At 35.1% G+C, this 24,388-nt stretch overlaps 1 protein-coding gene across 8 annotated transcripts in view; it reads right to left on the bottom strand.

The window, feature by feature from the left end:
• nol4lb (nucleolar protein 4-like b) overlaps positions 1–24,388 on the bottom strand; it is a 205,818-nt gene that overhangs the window by 142,796 nt on the left and 38,634 nt on the right. For all 8 annotated transcript variants that reach the window (XM_087306217.1, XM_087306219.1, XM_087306218.1 and 5 more), the window contains 2 exons: positions 21,304–21,459; positions 11,932–12,043 (listed from right to left, as the gene is read on the bottom strand). In XM_087306217.1, the coding sequence (XP_087162343.1) occupies positions 11,932–12,043; positions 21,304–21,459 (268 nt within the window). The remainder of the gene's footprint in view (positions 1–11,931; positions 12,044–21,303; positions 21,460–24,388) is intronic.

Genomic DNA, 24,388 nt, shown 5'->3' with positions numbered 1-24,388 from the left:
GAGCTGGAAAGAACATGCAAACTCCACACAGAAATACCAACTGACCCAGCGGAGGCTCGAACCAGCGACCTTCTTGCTGTGAGATGACAGCACTACCCATTGCGCAACTGCATTATATTAAATTATATTATACTATGTTATACTATATTATATTATATCATATTATTATTATTATATATTATGTTATAAGAACAAACATAATTGATGACTGGACTTTTTAACGTAGTTTAAATCTTATTTACACAAATAATTAAGGAAATAATTAATTGCATGAAATATACTTTTTGTCAATAAATCATCTTTATGAACTTAGTTAAATTAAATGGGGGAACACCAAAATGGGACATCTTGTCTTTGACCCATATATACACATATATAAGACTCAATTAATCAGTAGCCGCATTTCCACTATCGGGCCAGTGCGAGCCAGGGCTTTAATCGGGCCGGGCCGGGCCAATAGCCCGGGAGGTTGAGAAATGAGGCCGAAATCATGTCGCGTGTCCACTGACGGGCTAATAGCTCACAGCGCGTCACGCAAACACCGCCCCCAGAACGTCCCCGAATCAAACGTCACACAACCCGCCCACTCCAGCGGGAATGAGGCAGATAAAGCACACCATAGAATCATCACGAAACGAAACCATTAAAATGAAGACATCCGAAACAAACAAATGACACGTTACTGTTCAGCAGTACATGAAATGTCTATACGCACAGACCTGTGTATTTCCATTCATTACATTTGTTTACTCGCCGACCAACTGGCATTGTGCTTCGACTGCTCTCGCCGAACGCAGGGACCCATCACAGAGAGCGCACACATCCATAATATAAAGCCACAGAAATTCTCCTTTATAACTCGATATGGCATGTATTTTATAACATCCTTGTTTTGATAGAAGTCGTGTTAAGTGTTTCAGCATAAGAGCGAGTAGCCTTATATAATATAGCCATATTTGTTGCGCTCGGCAGCTATTCACTAAAGCTCTTTATTTAAAGTTTCATTTATAAATTTAACCACGTCATATAAAAACATAAACAGTTGTTTGAGTATATAGAACACATTTTGTGTTTGGGCTTTCCCCCATATGCGTTTAAAGCAGCGAGCGCTGCGCATGACTGGGTGACAGAAAAAAAGGTATAGGAGATTCTGCTTTCACTCACCCAAATAATGCTCCGTTTGCGCGATTTGATTTATATCATCGTATCCAAATACTTTATAAATAATATTTCAAACCTTCTCCGGTGTTAATTGTTTTTATAAAATATCGAAAATCTTTTTTTTTTCAGACAGGTCTTTGTAAAATGAAAGTTATAGGCTATATATGCTTTAAAACGGCTCGATTTATGTATTGTATATAGGCTACCTACATATAGCTAGCTTTTGTTTATTTTATATTGGTTTATTTATTTAATGTGATTTTATATTTATCCGATATTTGTAATTCTTTAAATTATATTTCATTATAGCTTAGGCTATTTTATCAAGATATGACACTATATTGTTTAAAGTCTACGAAAGTGGGCACGTAGTTTGTTAAGTTTTATGTCCTTCTGTTGTAATTATATTGTGTATTATCTCCAAAATAAAGAAAGAAAAAAGCCGCTCGCGGCATAACAGAGCTGTGAAGGAGCGCTCTTGCCTGGTCTCACACACACATACAGGCATTAAACGCGCACAAACATTTTAAACTTGACAAAAACTCTCGAAAACCTTTACTGTCTGCTGTGTCTTTAATATGGTGTAATGATTATTATATGCGTTATTGAAACAAAGCAGGACGCAGCAAAAAACGTCACTATAAATTAAAACTACTTTATCATTTTATGCAGCAGCCTTACATTTAAAAGGGAAACATAAGGGTGATCATACGCAAAAAGACCCCAGACTATAAGGCTAGATGTTTTCTTTCCCTTATTTCTTTATTTGTTTGGCGCATGTACTCATGTGCGATCAGAAAACTGCCCGCCTCTTCTTTCACTCCGCCCCGAAGCCCCAGCTGGCCCTCCTTGGCCCAAGGTATTCGGCGGGCCGAAAAAGGCCGGCCGCTGGCCCCAAGAAAGCCCCGCTTTGGCCCGATTAGGCCCCGGAAGTGACAGTGGAAACCCCACTGGCCTTGGCTCGCCCTGGCTCGCTCGCTTTAGGCGCGATAGTGGAAACGCGGCTAGTGACTGCTGTTTGGAAAAGAGCCCACATTTTTATCCTAAGGCCTGATATGTGCGCGAGATTTGTGTGTTATTTCTATAAGCAGTCACTAGAGGTCAGTATCTGCCCCAGAGTTTTTCTTTATTGCAGGCACACTTTGCCTCTGTCAAATTAACAATGCCAAACAAAGGCCTAATTATAAAATTTACATATGCAAATTATTTTAATATGCATACAAAAAGTTAAGCCCGTTCTCCTCCCACACAACTGTAATGATGTCCTGGGAGTCGTGTGAAACACCATTGTGAATGTGTGTGAGGATCGTGATGGTAATGCTTCTGACGGTGATAATAATGATGACTGATTTGTTTTTAACTCGTCAGTGTGTGTAGTTGTGTGCGATTAATGCGCGCTTATACACTCATGGTGCTCCTGAGTGTCCTAAAGTTTGTAAACACAAAGCGACAACAATTTCCTCTTGACTTCTTGAATGTGGAGGCATTTTAGTCATGTAACATCTTTCTCCTTTATAGATTTTATCAGCTTTGAGTTAAAAGAGCCATGAACAACCCATTACCTGCTGATAATGACACTCACACACACACACACACACACACACACACACACACACATTCCCTCAGTAATGGATGAGCTGTTTGCAGTATATTGATCAACCTCATTTTCTCATTTCATATGGATTCACCACAAGACAAAATACATTCCTTAGGGAATTAGATCACCACCAAAAACAACATCATAATGTTTAAAACTAAAAAGATTTTAAGATTTCAGCTTAGTCAGGCTAATAAAACACACACATTGATAAACTCATCCAACACATTTTTCACCTGGAACTAGGGCTGCACGATATTGGGAAAAAACTGAGATTGCAATATTTAGTTTTTCTGTGATATATATTGCAACATGAATATAATTTCAGAAAACTATTTTGAAAAAAACTCACAATTTTACATTGCTTGTGATGTCTTCTTTTAATAAATATGTAGTTTATATATATTTATATATATTTTGTATACTTTTTCTTCTATTTTTAAACACATAAACCCAAACAATTGATTCTAATCTAATTGTTAAAGCAGAAAACATTGTAATATCTTGTGTTCAAATGGTTTAAATTAACTTAAAATAACTTGTAGTTCCTGTGATGTGACTATTGCAGATTTGCACATTATAATATTGAAGCTAAAACAATATATTGTGCAGCCCTACCTGAAACAACAAAATGTCTAATAAAATCCAAGTATTAAAATGTTAAGCAAAGAAATTGCACAAATTAAGAAAAGGCTAAGCAAAATGTGGACGAAAATGACCACAGGTTTGTTTTTGGTAAAAATAGTTCAAGAAATATAGAGATATACCAAAAAATGACAATGACCCCATAATTTACTCATCCTCAAGCAATTCTCAGTCTATGATTTTCTTCATTTAGACAATTACAGTTAAACAGTTAAAAATTTTTATCTGTTTATCAAACCTTTACAAAAATAGCAGGATAGCATGGGAAATAGAACTTAATATTATTGCCAAACTTTCCCTCATAAATAAAATTACAATTACACACAAAAAATACTAATAGAGAGTAAATAAGCTAAAAATAATTTTAAAGACCCTTTCAATGAGTTTAAAAAGCAAAAAAATGTTTTTAAAATTTTTTTTAAACATTTATCAATATCTCATAGGAAGGAGGAGATAAGTTTTTCCATTTAAAAAAAAAAATAAGCCTCCTACAGTATATTGCCAAAAGTGTGGTAAAGGCATCAACATGGTGTTGAAGCTAGAATTGGCTTAAAAGTAATTCTGAAACGATATTCTACTTTCTAAAGATGGAAGAGATGGATGTCGAGTTAAACCAAATCTAATAATAGCTTATATTTAACCACCTGTCAGCGAAAGGAAAAAATGATAGGATTTTTTCATGTCCTCTGCATGTGCTACTAATACCACATTTTCTTTGTCTATATATAAATGACAAATCAAGCTAAACAGCAACAGCTGAAAATATCTACAGCTGAAGTCAGAATTATTAGCCTCCCTTTGAATTTTTTTTCTTTGTTTATATTTTCCCAAATGATGTTTAACAGTGCAAGGACATTTTCACAGTATGCCTGGTAATTTTTTTTCTTCTGGAGAAAAGTCTTATTTGTTTTATTTCAGCTAAGATAAAAGCAGTTATACATTTTTTAAAACCCATTTGAAAGGTCAAAATTATTAGCCCCTTTAAGCTAATTTTTTTTCCGACTGTCTACAGAACAAACAATCGCCATATAATAACTTGCCTAATTACTCTAACCTGCCAAGTTAACCTAATTAACCTAGTTAAGCCTTTAAATGACACTTTAAGCTGTATAGAAGTGTCTTGAAAAATATCAAGTCAAATATTATTTACTGTCATCATGGCAAAGATAAAATAAATCAGTTATTAGAAATAAGTTAATAAAACTATTATGTTTAGAAATGTGTTTAAAAAATCTTCTCTCTGTTAAACTGAAATTGGGGGAAAAAATAAACAAGGGGTCTAATAAGTCAGGGGAGCTAATATTCTGACTTCAACTTTATGTGGATAAAAGAGCTGAAATCTAGTTTGATATCAGATATATTTAGCCAAACAGCAACAACAGTAACTATATATGTGGATAAGAGTCAAAATCTAGCACAAATTCAAAATCAAAATCAAAATCAGACAAATTAAGCCGAACAGCCGCACAGCACCAGCAGCAAATATATATGAGGATAAAAAAAGCTGAAATCTAGTCCAATATCCAAAAAATGAAGAGAAACAGCAACAATTGGTTATATATGTGTCTAAAAGAGCTGATATCTAGTATGATATCAGACAAATTAAGCCAAATAGCATCGACAACAAATATATATGTGGATAAAAGTGTCTAAATCTAGTAAGATATCTTTATTTTTTTAAATTGAGCCAAATAGCAACAACAGATTTTTTTATGTGGATAAAAGGGCTGAAATCTAGTATGACATCTGACAAAGGAAGCTAAAAAGCACCAACAGAAAATCTATATGTAGATAAAAGAGCAAATATCTAGTATATCAGACAAATTAAGCCAAAAAGCAACAACAGGATATACATGTGGATAAAAGAGGTAAAATAGTACAATATCCGACAAATGAAGCCAAACAGCAACAACAGGACATATACGTGGCTAAAAGACCTAAAATCTAGAAACGATATCAGACAATTTAAGCCAAACAGCAACAACAGAAAATATATATGTGGATAAAAGAGCTGAAATCTAGAACGATATCAGACAAATTAAACTAACCGTAACAAAAGAAAATATATGTATGGACAAAAGAGCTGAAATCTAGTACAATATCAGACAAATTAAACCGAACTAAGCCAAACGGCAACAACAGCAGCTATATTAGGATAAAAGAGCCGAAATCACGGCTGATTTCAACCTGAGTGTCAATTAAAGAGAGAGTGAGTGTGCAGTAATTAATTACTCTGAATAATTCAGCAGTGAACTTTCGTCCGGCCGGCTGATGGGGGAGGTCTGTGCACCCCATAGGCAAGAAGCCAATTAGCCGCTCTCTTTATGAGCAACACCCAACCTACAGTAAACCCAGAGCTGACACGACGCTTGACAGCTCAGGCCTGCGAGGTGTTTCCTCTCTGTTTATCTCAGCAAGCGGGACACTTGAGGGCAGCTCTAGCTTATGATTGGTAACCTGCACTGCTGGGTTTGGATTAACTGGGATCGAAGTTTCACCAAAATGACAAATGATCTGTTCCATTTTCTGCTCAGTGACATCCAATGAATCTCTGACTAAACACTGTCAGGAATGAAGGTACAAATACTGTCACTGGTGCGGTACACTTTAAAGTTCCAATGGATCATTTAGGTACTGGTGTAAACAATGCAGAAACATAGAGAAATGTAGAAAGAAAGGTGATATTCAGAAATACTAAGAGGAAATAATTTTAAAGAATTAGCAACAACATTAAAAAATATAATTAAACAATATAATAAAAAGAAAAGCAAAGAAAGAAGGAAGGAAAAATGCAAAAGCATGCAGAATGAAGTGCCGTTCACACCGGGATGCTTTTTGCTAGCCTTTTTCATCTACGTTTAAAGCCTCGTGACTAATCAAAGGGCACCAATGTGATCGTGCACACCAACGTGCAAAACGCCAGACATAAAAGTCATGCTCATACTCATGCTCGTTTTTTTTTGTTTTGATGTGCCGTGTCAAAAAATTCTCCACCAATCATATAAACACCTTTGTTCACACGCCTGTAGCTGCTGAAGTAATAGTAAACACCACTTGGAGGCACGATTCCAGTTTCACTTTCATTCAATGAAGAAGATGATGCACTGAGTCATGTGGAGCTGCTTTTTTCATTGGTGTCTGAGCACAAAGAGCTGTATGATAACCACAACTACAATAATGTCAGTAGGAGTTGAGAGTGGCAATTAGAATTTGATGAGTTTCATTTCACTTTTCTTTCTTTCATCACTTGGAATTTTATTAAGCGGCATCTAATGTCAGGCGGTGATTTTGCATGTTCTCTATGCTTATGAAAATCATCTGGGTTTAAATGCAGAAAAAATCTCAAAAAACGCTGATCACAAACAGAAACGAAAAGCATCTCAGTGTGTACAAGCCTTAAGAATGCATTTAAAATGCTAAAGCAAAAAAGTTGAGGTACAGAATGAGCAAAAATGCACAAAATAGGCAGAAATGCAGATAAAGAGAAAGAGAATGAAATGGAGATAAAAACAAATACAAAGAAATGCATAAAGACATAAATGCTAATGGAAATTAAAGTCATAAAAGAAAGAAATGCAGAATGAAATTGAGAAAATAACAAATGTAGAACTGAAATGAAAATGCAAAGAAATACAGAAAGAGTGTAAAAATGTGTAATCGATGAAAAAGGCAAACACACTTTGAAAGAAATCAATTTAAAAAGAATGCAAAAATATTTCCAAAGAAATGCATTAAAAAAAGATATAAAAAGAAAGAAATGGATGAAAACTGCATAAAGAAAGAAATGCAAAAATAAAAAAAATTATAAAGAATTGCATAAATGCATCGGAAAATGTAGAAAAAAATCCAGAAATAAAGAAACAAAGAAAGAAAAGCAGAAAGAAATGCAAAATAAAATGCAGAAGAAAAGAAATGCAGAAAGAAAGAGAGATGCAGAAAGAAAGAAATGCAGAAAGAAAGAGAGATACAGAAAAAAACAAATGCAGAAAGAAAGAGATGCAGAAAGAAAGAAATGCAGATAGAAAGAAGGAAAGAACGAAAGAACGAAATACAGTAAGAAAGAAAGAAAGAAAGAAAGAAAGAAAGAAAGAAAGAAAGAAAGAAAGAAAGAAAGAAAGAAAGAAAGAAAGAAAGAAAGAAAGAAAGAAATAAAGAAAAAAAAAGAAATACAGTAAGAAAAAGCACAAAGACAGCCTATATTGCTGCATTTAAACACACTGGGTTCACAGCTTATAGCCGAAATTATGAAAAAAAGACCAATTTCATCAATTTAATTCTCCGTCCTACTGAAAATCTCCCTATCAAATCCCTCCCCTTGGTGGATTCCACCCACAAACTCTCTCTCTCTCTCTCTCTCTCTCTCTCTCTCTCTCTCTGTAGAAACAGTCTGGCTTCAGAGGCATTTTCTTTGTTAAAAGGCCTGTAATTGGGCTAATTGCAGTGTGTAGGGAGGCAAGCGGGACACTCCAGTGATGACGGTCTAATCAGAGGGTGTTGGGTGAGCGTGCGTGTGTGCACGTGTGTGTGGCCATAGGGGTTTCATTAGCTTCAGGCTGGCGTGACGGGGGGGAACTCGTTACAGGGTGGGCAGGGGACAAAAGGGACGAGAGGGTTTTTTTTTAAACAAAGACAATGAAGTGTCCGATGAAGCATTATGCAAATGAATATGTATAAAAATTAAGAGGATGAACTGATTCTAGCCTGTCAACTCTCTGGAAACAGCAGAGGTAATGCAAAAATGAAAATTTACTCCCCATTTACTCCATTATTCCATACTCAAACCTTCATGAGCTTTTTTTCTGTTAAACACTATAGAATTTAGTTTGAAGAATGTTGGAATCAGACAGCCATTGACTTGCAGCTTTTTCCTACTATGGAAGTCAATAGCTAATGGTTTCCAACATTCTTCAAATTATCTTATATTGTGTTCAATCTGATTTGGAAACAATGGATGGAGAGTAAATGATGACAGAGTTTTCATTCTTCAGTAAATCATGCCTAAAACTAGTCATTTTAACAAAACTTTGTTATTTACAACCCCTGTGAACAAAATGTTGTTCAGTTCAAATCTGATTAAAAGAGGCCATTAATACCTATAAGTGTCAGCAGGTCAAATCTACCTGCATAACGCTTTTATATTCATGTTGTCATTTTTTTGTGCTGCTTATATTTAACATTCTATGTTGCTAGGCAGCGCCTTTGACAAACTGAGCTTACAGGGAAACATTTTCAGTCACTATGAATAAATGAAGACGATATATGGATGCCAAACAGGTATTAAAGGCATTAAATGCGATGAGTGATGATGAGCCTGATGGTTTGAGATATCTTTGGTTGCCTCAGCACTATAGTTGATGACAAAAAAAAAATAATTTCATCACTCTAGACATTACTTTCCGAAGACAGTGGCATAATACCAATACAGGCTCACTGGAAATGCCTGTTTCATCCTACATTGTTGTGAAACTGCAAAAACATCTGACTGCAGTTTCTAAGTAAAATTAAAGCTACAGGACAGTAATAATTTTACAGGGATGTATTACGTAAGGTGACATTTCTCAAGCACGTTCCTGGAAGACCACCAGCTTTGCACATTTTCACAGACTTGTGTTCTTGGGAAGACTGATCCTGCCAAGTTACCTCAGAAGAACGAATATGGGAGACCGCGAAACCGAGAACGCGTCCTGTGAGAAATGAGATGCTGCGTTCATCCTGATGGACACATGACCTTCACGCATTTATAATGGAAACGGATTTAAACATTAAAGCATTCATACAACGTTTTCTTGTTTTTCCCCTTTTCACAATATATTCCACGGATAAAAACCTTACAAATATATGTTGCACAATAGTCAAATCAAGCTGTTTTATATAGCACATTTCATACTCAGTGGCAATTCAAATTGCTTTACATAAACAAGAATAAAAAAAAGACAAGTATACGAAAATAAAAAACACATAAAAATAATCAAAAAGATAAAAACTGAGTAAAACATGGTAAAACAGGTTATAAGAGAATGAAAAAGAAAATAAAGACGCAATAGTGTGATCTATCAGATGCAGCACAGTGCTCATTCAGTAAAGGCACAGCTAAACAGATGTGTTTTCAGTCTTGATTTGAATGTGTCTAATGTTGGAGCACATCTGATCATTTCGGGAAGCTGATTCCAGCAGCGAGAGGCGTAGTAGCTGAAAGCCGACATTTAGCGATTTATAGACCAGTAATAATACTTTAAAATCTATTCTGAATGTGACTGGGAGCCAGTGTAAAGACCTGAGGACAGATGTGATGTGCTCTGATTTTCTGCTTCTAGTCAGAATCCTTGCCGCAGCGTTCTGGATAAGCTGCAACTGTCTGACTGTTTTTTTTGGGGAAGGCCCATGAGGAGGCCGTTACAGTAATCCACCCTGCTGCTGATAAAAGCATGAACAAGTTTTTCTAAGTCTTCACTGGAAACAAAGCATCTAATTCTTGCTATGTTGTTGAGATGACAAATAAATACTGTACAGTATGACAAAATAAATAAAAACAGATTTTAATATAAATATCAGCAAATAAACACCCTTAATGTGTTTATTACGTTATTAAGATTCTCATGGAGATGTTTACTTTCACCATCTCATTTAGATAAACTCCTGAGACAAATAAGTTGTATCTCTGAACTTTAATAATAAATCTAAATTAAATGCTGCGCTTCCCATCTCCTTTACTCGGCCGCAATCACTTCTGTGACTTCTCGAGCGGGCTTTCCACTTAAGTCTGCATCGGTGCATTCTCTATATCAAGAACACATGCGGGAACTTTCACACGTCCTCTGTTCTTGCGGTCTTGAGTTTTGGAACTGAACTTTGGCAGTTGATGATGACTTTACATGAGAACACGAGGATGCAAGATCACTGAAGAACACATATTGAGAAACAGGCTATGTCTCCTTAGCCAAACACATCTGATTCAGATCATCAGCTCATTAGCAGAGGTTAAAAGCCCTGTAATGGGTGTGACAGACAAAGGAGACATCCAAAACATGTAGTGTTGGTGGTCCTCCAGAAATGTGGTTGAGAAATACCGGCGTAAGGGATAAAGGCGTTATCGCAGAATAAGCACTGGTTCGTTAACACCTGACGCAAAGCCAAGGGCTGTTGTATAAGACTGAAAGGCTTCATTCTTCAAAAACAACAGCCTTAATGTGCAGTACTTTATCCTGATTTTTACATGGCTACTTAAAAATTAAACAAAACATTATTCTGAGCCATAATAGTTTATAGTTCTTTAATTAAAGCAAAACTGATAAAAATGAAAATGACTGATTGGAGCATACACTAACCTAGTTGTTATTGAGTCACAAGATGACACCAAAAACAGTTAAAAACAGCAGAGCAAACATGCAAGCATATATATATATATATTAGGTAGTGCTGTCGCCTCATAGCAAGACGGTCACTGGTTCGAGCCTCGGCTGGGTCAGTTGCCGTTTCTGTGTGGAGTTTGCATGTTCTTCCTGCATTCACGTGGGTTTTCTCCGGGTGCTCTGGTTTCCCCCACAGTTCAAAGACATGCGGTACAGGTGAATTGGGCAGGCTAAATAGGCTAAGTTGGCTGTTCATTCCGATGTGGCGACCCCGGATTAATAAAGGGACTAAGCCGAAAAGAAAATGAATAAATAAATGAATGAATGTATTTATAGATAGTCAAGATTCGAAGATTTGAAGTACCTGGATGAGCCTGTTTTATTAGTTCGGTGGTTATTATCGGGGAATAACATAGCTTGGAATGTTGTGATTGACCAATCGAATTCAAGTTTTCCAGACACTTGTGAAATAATAATGAATAATAATATTTTCCTGTAGTTCTTTGCACAAAGCCAAATAAAAACCAACAAAACTATCTAAAAATGACTACAGTTTGTTACCGAATAAATTTGCCTCAACTATCTATTTCCAAACTGACAAATTTTCTGATGAGGTCAGTTTTGTTGATAGCTTACTTTGTATGATGTTGTGTTTATGTATTCAGATTTGAGCCTGGTGAGTCTGGTTCCACAAAAGAAGATAAAAACAAAGTAGAATCAAGGTGAAACTATGTAGTTGAAGTGCACATTTCTCTTTCAATTGTTTTTAAAAACAATATTGGCTTTGTTTAGGGAAGGGTTTAGATCAGATAGCGGTGATCTGTATGATAAGCCCCGCCTTTTGTGGAACTGTACAAGAAGAATGTGTATTTAAAACGTATAACAAAACAAACCCTAAGAAAAACATTTCAGATTTGCAAAAATGTATACAGCACCCTCTAGTGGATTTTTAATCTGAAACGTGCAACGACATGCATCAGGAGCAATGTATTTCATGTTTCACAACAATGTACTGCAAGCAGAGAAACGTATTTCCAATGACTAAATGCTGTGACATCATGCAATTTGGAGCCACATCAAAGCAGTAGTCATGTAAATAAGTAAACTTTACAATCTGGTGGCATTACTCACTAAATATGTAACCCTGCGTTATGTGTATGTGTGGTTTTGGAGGGCTACCTTTGAACTCTGCTCCGCTGGGGCTGATGTGCATCCTCTTCTGACATTCACCACAGCTCATCAGGAAACGGGTCACCGCTTCTCTGGGCAGAAACGCATATGTCTCCGCTATCTGACACACAAAAACAAAGAGTATTAACACTTCAACACTCATTGGTTTCACACATTCAAACTCTGAGGGCTTAAGAAATCTGATTCTGTAGTGGCAAAGCTTTTGTGCTATTTGTAAGGTAAACTGTTCTCTGATCAGAGGCGACAGTGGCAATTTATAAGAAAGATGGAACAAGGGTGATTATGAAAAAAAATGCAGAACAGTTACCCAAACATGAAAAGAAATGAAAGCCATAAATCAGTAAGAGTGTTTGTTTATTTATTCATTCACTTGATTTCTTTTTGTACAAGAGATGTGAACGAGTAATCATCTAGCTTTACATGCAATTTTATAGTCATTTATGTGATTTATTTATACTTTTCATTTTTGAAATAACCTGAAATGTGTAGACATTGATTCCTTTTAAATGAATGCATAAATGTTCATTTATTTATTTATTATATTCATATTTGGAGATGTTAATATCTGGATGATTTTAATTTACTTTTAAATGTTTATTTATTCTTTTTCTTTTAAATTAGAGATATGTTCATTTATTTTCTTTCTTATATTATTTTTATATTATTGTATATTCATATACTTATTTCAATTTATTTTTATTTAATGGGTTGTTTGTACAGTATATTTATTCATTCTTTTCATTTTAGGAGAATCGATTTAATGTTTCACAATTGATTAACCAGCTTCTATGCTTTTTCTATTATACTGTATAATAATAGTAATTTATGGTGAAGCAGTGCCGCAGTAAGTAGTGCTGTCGCCTCACAGCAAGAAGGTCACTGGGTCGCTGGTTCGATCCTCGGCTCAGCTGGCGTTTCTGTGTGGAGTTTGCATGTTCTCCCTGCGTTCGCGTGGGTTTCCTCCGGTCGCTTAGGTTTCCCCCACAGTCCAAAGACATGCGGTACAGGTGAATTGGGTAGGCTGTAGTGTATAAGTGTGTGTGAATGTGTGTGTGGATGTTTCCTAGAGATGGGTTGCGGCTGGAAGGGCATCCGCTGCGTAAAAATGTGCTGGATAAGTTAGCGGTTCATTCTGCTGTGGCGACTCCGGATTAATAAAGGGACTAAGCCGACAAGAAAATAAATGAATGAATAAATGAATGATAGATAGTAATTATATATGTGCACTATTGTAAACAATAATCATAAAAATCTACAATTTTTTATGAAATCCAATATATATGTCTTCAGGAAGGTGTAAATTGAGATAAAAGTACATATTTGTTGATTCATATTTATATTGATTCAAATGTTTTTTCATTTTGAAGAATACTAGCTTTTAAAGAACCCTAAAGCTAACACATACATTATAAAAGCCAAAAGCTTTTGATTTCATTGAGTATTATAATATCTTAAAAGATACTATAATGTTTAAGTGTATACATGGTCTTGCCCCTTAAGTAGTCTGTGAGTTTGTACATAAATTCAGCAGTGATGTGGCACAGACTAGAGGGACAGTAAGTGGGAATTGTAGAATCCGCAGATGCAGAACCGCTCTGGGTCAGTCATCCTTTTCAGTAAAAGGTTCACATCTATGGAATGCCATGCCTGTTCATTTAAAGTTACTATCAGAACTCAACAGTTTTTTTTTTCTGTAAAACTGAAAGAATTGTTAAAATCTTTACAGCAATGTGAGCATTAAGTATTATTCTTTCAGGTTGGCCACGTTTACACTTCTCTTTATGCAAATTGACTTGCATTTTATGTTTGTGGCTCTGTAAATATTGTGCATGTTTTTTGTATTGTGTTTTATTCTTGATTGTTTCGTTTTTTTTATTTAATGTAAAACCTAACCAGGGACGAGGGCTGCAAATTAGCTTTATGCTATATGCTCTATGTACGCAACATTGGTTATCTTTGTAAAACAATGTCAACTGTATTGTCCCTGTGAAATAAACAAGCACATAAAAAAAATCTGTTTTAATATGATGCATCGTGATTTTCAGATCTTGTGTGTTTGGAATTTGTTTGAGAGGAAAATCTTCTAATTTTTGTTGACTTCATTTTACATGATGTTTCACAAGCAATCATCTAGGCTAGTTTAACTTTATTTATTTATCTCATTTACTGAGATATAATTAGATTTTTAAAATAAATGTGCAGTGGCACGGTGGCTTTTTTCGCTGTGTTTGCGTGGGTTTCTAGTCCAAAGACATGCGGTACAAGTGATTTGGATGAACTAAACTGGACGTAGTGTGTGTGTTTGTGAATGAGATTATACTGGTGTTCCCTAGTTCTGGGTTGTGCCTGTAAGGGCTGTGTAAAACATAGGCCAGAGTAGTTAATGGTTCATTCTGCTGTGGCAACCATTGATAAATCAGAGACTAAGCCAAATAAATGTGCAAAAGTAAATCACCTAAATGCTATTATCTGAGATTTTTTTTTCAAATGACTTAATTACAAAAGTACACATTCTCCTTACATTGTTACCAGATTTAATGATGAAAAAAAACAAAAGAAGCAATTTTACAAAAAACGAATATTTTCTTAGATTTCACAATACTCTCATGCAGTTACATCTAAATACTGACATTTTCCTCTTAACCATCTTTATTTCATGTAATTCTGAGTTTGTATCTTGATAATCTGACTTTAACTCTTGCATTTTCTTTTTTCTTTCGCAGTTTTCTTCTCAGTAATTTCAGATTGTATCTCTTAGTTTGCAGGAAATTATCAACTTGTTTTTTTTTTACATAAAACTTAAGATAATACTTCACAGTTCTAAAAAGAAAATTATTAATTATGAGATAAACTTGATCAATCAATGCATGATTTCACAAACAGGACTTAGCTAAAACCAGGACTAGCTTACACACAGCTTTATGCACAGCTAGAGTTTTAAAGCCAACAATAAACCTCTGCTATATGTTTAATGTGATTTTCAATTTCATAAGGTTGCTTTTGCAGCATCGATGTTGTAACGTAATTACAATACATTCAGTTAAATAGACTTTAGCATTCATTTAGTTGTTCAAGAATAAAACGAGATGAAAAACCACGTAACCACTAGCACTGCCAGGATCAGCAGGCTAACACAGAAACTCCATTGAAAATACCGGGGTAAAATAAATAGTCATATTTTAAAGACATGGCAGGGGAAAAAAGGAATTGAAAGCAGTGGTCCTTGTCTGGTCTGAGACCCACTTCATATCGTATATCTAAACAGGCATTGAAGACTTTTCAAGAAATCAGACCTTAAACATGGCAATTTTATAATGGAAAAACAGTTCACCTGAAGCGCTGAGGCTGGCTGGCTGCGACTAAAATGTTTTTTTTTGAGTGTAATTAGCTTATATTTAGATAGATTTTATAAAGAAAACACCTTAGAAAACACATTAATACTGTATTACTGTTCTGTACTGTAATACTGTTTATCCATTGACAAAACAGTGGTGTTAATGTTAACTATTATTTATATACGTCACCAAAATTACTTTTCAAATTCAAACAAGCAGTTTAATCTAGGACACGGGTGTTCACACTCGGCCCTGGAGGGCCGGTACCCAACAAAGTTTAGTTTCAACCCCAATCAGACACACCTGGACTAGCTAATCAAGCTTTTAGGCTTTCTAGAAACATCCTTGCAGGTGTGTTGAGGTAAGTTGGAGCTAAAATCTGCAGGACACCAGCCCTCCAGGAACGAGTTTGGACACCCCTGTTCTAGCACTTATCATATACCAAATACACAATTATCCTTAAGTAACACTTGTAAGTTTCCATAAAACTCCTTGGACCTTGTTATAATTGCACATAAATCCTTACACACACACTGAAAGAAGATCAGCATGGTCTTACATTCTTTCACACAAACACTCTATCAGCCAAACAATGTAATTCATTATTACACAGTGCATCATTTGTAATTTGCACATGATTAACAACTATAAATCACAACGAATCCTGTTCCACACTCAAACACAGCTTTTAAGCCATTTATTCAACATCGGCTCTCGACGTGTAGAAAACAAATGACATATTCTTAGTGTATAATTTTCCCTTATATGCACACTCTCTATATGTATCATTTTACCCAGTTGTCTCTGTGTGTGTGTGTTCAGTTTCTCCGTCTTCCACCTTTCTGCCATTAAAGTGGACAAAGAAATAAAGCACACCCCCACACTGAGCGTCCCTCGTGCCTCTCCAATCTCCCATGAGGCTCTAACAAACAAGCATGAGCGGCCGAGCAACCACAGCTGGAGGGTATAACATGTATGTGTGTGTGTATTACGAAAGGCAGAAGCAGAACTAAACACACAAACCCCACCACAGCTCTGAAACAAGAGGCAGAAAAAGAAAAAACTCCACATTCTTCTTTCCAGCTCTCTGATTCCTGCAGGAGATCCTATGAGAAGGAACACAAACCCAGATGGCTGTCCTCCCTGCAAATCTAGAATAGCTGTCAGAAACAATCAAGAGAACAATAAAGAGTCTGGGGTTTTAAACTTCGATGTCATAGATCAAATATTGTTACTCAATAGTGTTTTTAAAACCAAAGTGAAATATTAAGACAGCATTAACTCAGTTTACAGTATTTGCGCATGTCTTCATTTAAAATCTTAAATTAAAATATTTAAATTACTACTGGTTCATGTAGAATAGTTGTTTGGATTTTTATTTGCCCTGCAAAATTTTCACTGGCCTATGAAAACATAAAAATAATATTTTTTTTTAAATAAAATCTTAAATATTAATAATGATACTCAATAGCATTTTCTAACCTAAAGATATAAAGAAATAATACAACAGCATTACTTAAATTTACAATATTTAGGCACATCTTCATTTCTCCTAATTTTTCGGAGTTAATTTACTTTATTAAATTTGTTATGGGTCCAGTTAGTTAAATTATTTTCCATGTCTAAATTTTCACTAGCTAAAATAAAATAAAATAAAATTAAATTAAATTAAATAAAATTAAATAAAAAATTAAATAAAATAAAATGAAAAATAAAACGAAAAATAAAATAACATAAAATAAATAAAAAACAAAATAAACCAAAAAATAAATAAATAAACCAAAATAAAATAAAATAAAAAATAATAAAATAAAATAAAAAAACGAATGAAATAAAATAAACCAGAATAAAATAAAATAAAAACAAAAGATAAATAAAAGTAAAATAAAATGAAAATAAAATAAAATAAATTAAATAAACTAAAATGAAATAAAATAAAAAAACAAAATAAAATAAACCAAATAAAATAAAATAAACCAAAATAAAATAAACCAAAATAAATTCAAATAAATAAAAATAAAATAAAAAACAAAATAAAATAAGCCAAATAAAATAAAATAAAATAAACCAAAATAAAATAATAAAATAAAATAAATTAAATTTAAAAAAAAAATAAAATAGTAGTTTTGTTTTAGTGCTTTGCTTTAAATCATGTAAAATTTAAATAAATAATGCCACATAAAACTATAATAAATATCACAAATTTATTATTAAAATTATTAAATTAACTTTTACTTTGCAACAAACATGTATGTGTTCCTCATTATTATTATTTTTTCCAAAATAAACATACATTCCAATTTTCAACATGTTTAATCAATACAAATCTTAAGAAACACATTAAATAATGTTTGTCTATTGTCTGCAATGAAATACAAGTCAACATTAGTTTAGAAATCCCTACTTTCTTTTTTTATTTGCGTTTCCCATACAGTGCCAACATATTCTGATTTGGGGTTGTACTAGCCCACGGGTGTCAAACTCAATTCCTGGAGGGCCGAAGCCCTGCACAAATTAGTTCCAACCCTGCTCCAACACACTTACCTCTAGGTTTCAAACAAGCCTGAAGGACTCAATTAGTTTGATAAGGTGTGTTTAATTAGGGTTGGAACTAAACTGTGCAGAGCTGCGGACCTTTTGGAACTGAGTTTGACACCTGTGTACTAGCCTAACAACTAAAGACAACCAAGCTGTCAGTAGTATGCACATAAGCAAATTAAATCAAATAAAACAACCAGATGCATTACAATAATTATACACATTAAGCCAGTGTTCTTCCAGTAGACCTCACAGTGATTTCATTTCATAGTAATGATGGCAGCAGGTTTCTGTCCCTTTAAGAAATAAAAGAGTGCAGCAGGTGTCATTACTGTAGAAGAGAGATTTTGTATAGTTTCAGGATACTGTAGTTATTCTATCAAAATATTGCTTCGATTGACAACACTAGCATGGAGAGCACAATATCTGCATGTCATCGCATATAACATAAATGATTTATGAAACAACCAAAAAACAAACTTATTATTTATTGGTAATATTTGTGACAAAAAAACTGAATGCACTTTTGTTAGTGTCCAAAAGAGGGCAGCAGCACTGGAGATGTGCATAAACGGCAGGTGAGAGTGAGTGGCTTATAACACTCAATTTTCCTGACAGCACTGAAGATGCTCACAGCAACTTTGTATACGTCTGACCTACAGCTCGTCTCTTCTGCAAATGAATGCTGACAGAAAAAAAGAAAAGAAAAGGGGGGAAGTGGTGGCTCAGTGGTTAGCATGATCGCCTCACAGCAAGACGGTTGCTGGTTCGAGCCCAGTTTGAGTGTTGCCGTTGGTTTTCTCCGGGTGCTCTGGTTTCCCCCACAGTCCAAAGACATGCGCAATAGGTGAATCTTATGAACTAAATTGGCCGTAGTGTATGAGTGTGAATGAGTGTGTGTATGGATGTTTCCCAGTACTGGGTTGCAGCTGGAAAGCATCCGTTGTGTAAAACATATGCTAGATAAGTTAGCGGTTCATTCCACTGTGGTCACCCCTGATGAACAAAGGGACTAAGCAGAAGGAAAATAAATGAATGAATGAAGAAAAGAAAGAAAAAAAGAAGTGCAGAACAGGAGAAGAAAATAGGCAAAAATAAAGAGAAAAGAAATCATGCAAAAAAGCATAACAAATGAAAATATAAAAACTATATAAAATAAAAATATAATGAAAAAAATAAATTGAAATACAGTAGGAAGAGTAAATAAAAGTAGTAATAAAGGGTTTATAAAATACTTTACAACATGAATTTAGAAATGCAAAAATAAAGTCAAAGAAATACCAAAAAATGGAAAATGCACAAATATAAAGTAAAATGCTGAAATAAAATACATCTTATACAATTTCTGTTTAACGGAGAGAAGATTTTTTCAACACATTTCTAAACATAATAGTTTTATTAACTCATTTCTAATAACTGAATTATTTTATCTTTGCCATGATGACAGTAAATAATATTAGACTAGAAATTTTTCAAGACACTTCTATACAGCTTAAAGTGACATTTTACTAGGTTAATTAGGTTAACTAGGCAGGTTAAATAGCTTAAAGGGGCTAATAATACTGAGCTTAAAATGGCTTTTAAAAATTTAAAAACTGCTTTTATTCTAGCTGAAATAAAACAAATAAGACTTTCTCCAGAAGAAAAAAATATTCTCAGACTTACTGTGAACATTTCTTTGCTCTGTTAAACATCATTTGGCAAATATTTAAAAAAGAAAAAAAAATCAAAGAGAGGCAAATAATTCTGACTTCAACAATACATAAAGAAATTCATAAAGATATTTATAGACCATTTTGAGGAAGGTAAACGATAACAATGGTCCTAATGTATTCCCTGTTTTGCATGTTTAATTTCTATAGCTTTCAAGTATCCAAAATGAGACACATATTAATAAATAATGTTATGGTGGCTGCTTTAACATGAAGATATGATTAAATTGCCTCATTACAGTGAAATAGTTTGACAAGAAGCTGGAAATGTTCATGGACCAATGGCATGACCACACTGAAATGGTCTAGAAAGAAATGCAGAAATGCAGAAAGAAATGCAGAAAGAAAGAAATGCAGAAAGAAAGAAAATATATAAATGCTGAAAAGAAAAGAATGTAATGTAATGTAAAATTTAATGTAATGTGTATTTATATGGCGCATTTATTGTGTATGGCCATACACCCAAAGCGCTTCACCATCATGAGGGGGGGGGGGTCTCTTCACACCACCACCAGTGTGCAGCATCCACTTGGATGATGCGACGGCAGCCACAGGACAACGGCGCCAGTGCGCTCACCACACACCAGCTATTGATGGAGTGGAGAGACAGTGATAGAGCCAATTTGGTGGAAGGAGATGATATGATATTTGGTGATGGAGACTATGATCGTGAGGGCCGATAGAGGGACTTTGGCCAGGACACAGGGGTAACACCCCTGCACTTTCACGAGAAGTGCCATGGGATTTTTAATGACCACAGAGAGTCAGGACCTCGGTTTAACGTCTCATCCGAAAGACGGCGCCCGCTGACAGTTTAGTGTCCCCTTCACTTTTACCGGGGCATTAGGACTCACACAGACCACAGGTTGAGCGCCCCCTGCTGGCCTCACTAACACCACTTCCAACAGCAACCTAGTGTTCCCTAGTGGTCTCCCATCCAGATACTAACCAGGCTCAGCCCTGCTTAGCTTCAGTGAGTAATCGGTCTTGGGCTGCAGGTTGATATGGCTGTGGCCGAAGAAAACTGTATTGAGAATCCAGAAAAAAAAGGAAAAAGCAAAATGCCAAAAGAAAAGCAGAAAGTTTAATAAATTCACAAAACATGCAATAAATAAAAGAAACCAAGTGAACAAAACATTTGCAGAAACAAAATAGAAAACCATTCACACAATTCAAAAAGACAAAAAATATATAAAAAAGGAAATGTGGAATACAAAAAGTTGGCAATTCATTCCTCTGTGGTGACCTCTGATAAATAAAAGACTAACCAAAGGAAAATGAATGTACTGTGGAATACAAAAAAATGCACAAAGACATTAAGAGTGAAAAGAAAGAAGGAAAGAAAGAAAGAAAGAAAGAAAGAAAGACATGTAAAAAACATTTAGAATACGAATGCAGAAAAAAAAGTTACAAAAAAACAAAGCCGCAAAGAAATGAGGTTCCCACATAGCACTGCCTCCAGCTTCTCTTTATTGTCTAATAAAGCATATTCTGACTGATTCACCCAAAACTCACAGAGGCCAGCGAATCTCTGCTACAAATCATACCAGGACAACACACACAGCAGGAGAGCAGCTCACACCACGAGCCCCTCGCTGCTCTTCAGAACAACCACAGGGGAAATAAATCAGCCTGACAGAGTACGGGACACTTTCCCTGACACACATGTACAGGCGGGCAGAAAGAGCCACACGGGGTATTAAATCTAAACTGCATGAGGCCAAAAAACACACTTCCATGTTTTATCAGGGAAAGAAGCCCCTCGCTTTACCCACCGCTTTGTAGGTTTTCTTCTGTCCGGCGTGTTTGGGGGCTTTGGCCGGGTCACTGCTGATCTCCACATGCATGGCATAGATGATGTCATAGAAGTCCTCCACCACTGCCACCCTTTTCAGAGAGGAGCCGTCCGGTCCCAGGACCCCATCCACACACTGGAAGTACAGACACAGGATATTTACTTATAATGATTTGACTGTTATGCTTTTACATCGACACAACAACAATTATCACGGCAGGATTTCTGAAACATACACTAAAAAAGCTGGGTTGTTTTATCTCAGATTATTTATAATGGGTACACTATTAACCCCTGATCACAAATTTGACAAAACCATGCTGTGACGATTATAGTTTGAACCATAATGACCATTTATGTCTGTTTTACACACAATTGGGTTTAATGGGAGTCACGGTGGCGCAGTGGGTAGCACTATTGCCTCACAGCAAGAAGGTCACTGGTTTGAGCCCCAGCTGGGTCAGTTGGCATTTCTGTGTGGAGTCCCCACGTTGACGTGGGTTTCCTCCAGGGTGCTCCAGTTTCCCCCACAGGTCCAAAGACATACGCTTTAGGTGAATTGGGTAAGCTAAATTGTCTGTATACAGTGTTTGAGTGTGTATGGATGTTTCCTATGGATAGGTTGCAGCTGGAAGGGCAGCCGCTGCACAAAACATATGCTGGATAAGTTGGCGGTTCATTCCGCTGTGGCGACCCCAGATTAATAAATGACTAGAAATAATAAACAAAAACTACTTGCTCTACAAACAAGTGAGTTCATTACTGTACATACAAATTTGAAAAATTCATTCATTCATTTTCCTTCGGCTTAGGCCCTTTTTTATGAGGGATCACCACAGCGGAATGAACCACCAACATTTTTATCATATGCTTTACGCAGTGGATGCCCTTAAAGTAACAACCCAGCACTGGGAAACACCCATACACTATATCCAATTTAGTTTATTCAATTCACTTAAAGCATGTCTTTGGACTGTGGGGGAAATCGAAGCACCCGGACGAAACCCATGCAAACACAGGGAGAACATGCAAACTCGACCGGGACTTGAACAAACAACCAAATTAGTTGCCAAAATTAGTATAATATAATAGGAAAATGTCAGTTTGCAAAGTAAAGCAGCACAACAAGCTATTTTACCATCTAAAAATCAATGGAAGTGAATGAGACAAAAAGATTCAAATGCCTGCATCCGGTCATATGTGAAGAAAAAGGGCAATTGAACCTTGATTTCTGTGCAGGGCATTTTTGATGTTGAAAAGTTTAACAAAGTGACTTTTATGGACACTTTAACTCATTTTTTAATGATATACTGTGCAGGGTACTGAGCTGCCAGTACTTTATTGTTTTAAATTACTAAAGATCAGTGTTGAGGAAAGCTACTTTATAAAGTAATTCATTACAACATTGAGTTACTCCCCAAAAAGTAGTTAGTTGTCTACTTGTTTTACAGTAAGTCATGCAATACGTTACTTTTGAGTTCCTTTTGCGTCACTGTTTATTACCTGTCTAAGGCTTGATCTCTTTCAGAACTTAATGGAAGGGGCTCTGTATTTAACAATGCACTGTATAACCTACACCTAAAATTACCTTAAAAAAAACCACAAAAAATAATATTTTAGCATAATGTTATTTCAGAACTTCCTTGTCTCAAGTAAAACCACTGTACATTGAAACAATCCCCTTTATCTTTTCTTAAATGCGTTCAAAATAATGAACACATTGTCTCATTGACTGCGTAATCCAATGTGACTACTTTAATTTTAATTTATTTTTTAAAAGGCGAATCAATTAAACTAAAAAGTAACTTGCATTAGAGCTGGGCGATATAGCAAAAATGCAATCTTGATCATTTTTGTTCCATATTGAATGATAACGATATATATTTCGATATAAGTTGTTAATGCTTTCAGATTTAAAAGAGTACGCCAACATTGACTGAAACCACAAAAATAGAGGGTCTGTTAAACAACAACATATTTTCAGCCTATTTCCATTTCTAATATGAAGAAAAACCTTTATTTGTCACAACACTGTTACATGCGGCGAAATTGGACCCCTTCGACCATCACTCATTTCAGGGGTAGACAGAGACGTAGCATATAAAAATAGAAAATAAGATACATTGGGGGAAAAGGAGGTTAAAAAAAGTTAACATATCATTGTTATTGAGATACATTTTATTGCGATTCGATATAATAACGATATTTATCCCAGCTCTAACTCACATTACATTTTCAAAAAAGTAACTCAAATATTATTACTTTTTTTTTTTTTTTGGAAATGTGTTAATTTACTTGTTACTTAGAAAACTAATATTATTACATGACTCGAGTAACTTGTAATGCGTTACCCCCAACACTGCTAAAGGTTTTATTAAAGTGTTGAACTGCATTTTCATCATCACAGAAAATATAATGACAGAAAACAGTAAACAGAAAAAACCCTTGAAGCAATAGGCAGCTGTTAATAAACTGATACTTTTACAGTACATATAAATATAACAGAAATCTAATTATGTTAAACACCAAATATTTTAATCACAGAAAAAATGTAATTCACTTTCTATTTTTAGCCATTAGTCAGTGAACTGTGATACATATAAGTTAAATATACATATTTTACATTAAGATAATTGCCATGTGCTTTCTTTGTGTCATTATTAACTGATAATTGATGCAGACATGATTTCAAGGAAGAACCTGATTTTGTCACAACACTGATTCCAATTAGTATCCTCTCTAAAAACCCCTTCACTTTCTGAAAATAGACTGCAAGCTTGAATTTCGAACTGCCTCTTGGTTTATGTCACTGAGAATGAGGATGAAACGATCTGTCATACCTCCATTTCATAGCAACTTTAGATTTTTATTTACACAGAAAGCCCAAGCAAAGAGAAACTGTCCTCTTAAACAAAGAAAATGAGGAATAATTAAATATAAATAATACAGAATACATAATGCGCAGAATAACTCATTTGAATTTAGAAGGCTGTCTAAAATCAAAACAATGGAGAAAGAACCGAGAACTACAAAGGCTCTGGCTCTCAGCGGGACTTTTAAATGCT

Source organism: Danio rerio, chromosome 23 (genome assembly GCF_052040795.2).
Source record: "Danio rerio strain M-AB ecotype USA chromosome 23, GRCz13ab, whole genome shotgun sequence".
Taxonomy (NCBI): Eukaryota; Metazoa; Chordata; class Actinopteri; order Cypriniformes; family Danionidae; genus Danio; species Danio rerio.
Note: the sequence above shows the minus strand (reverse complement) of the source record. Positions and strands in the feature narration are given on the sequence as shown.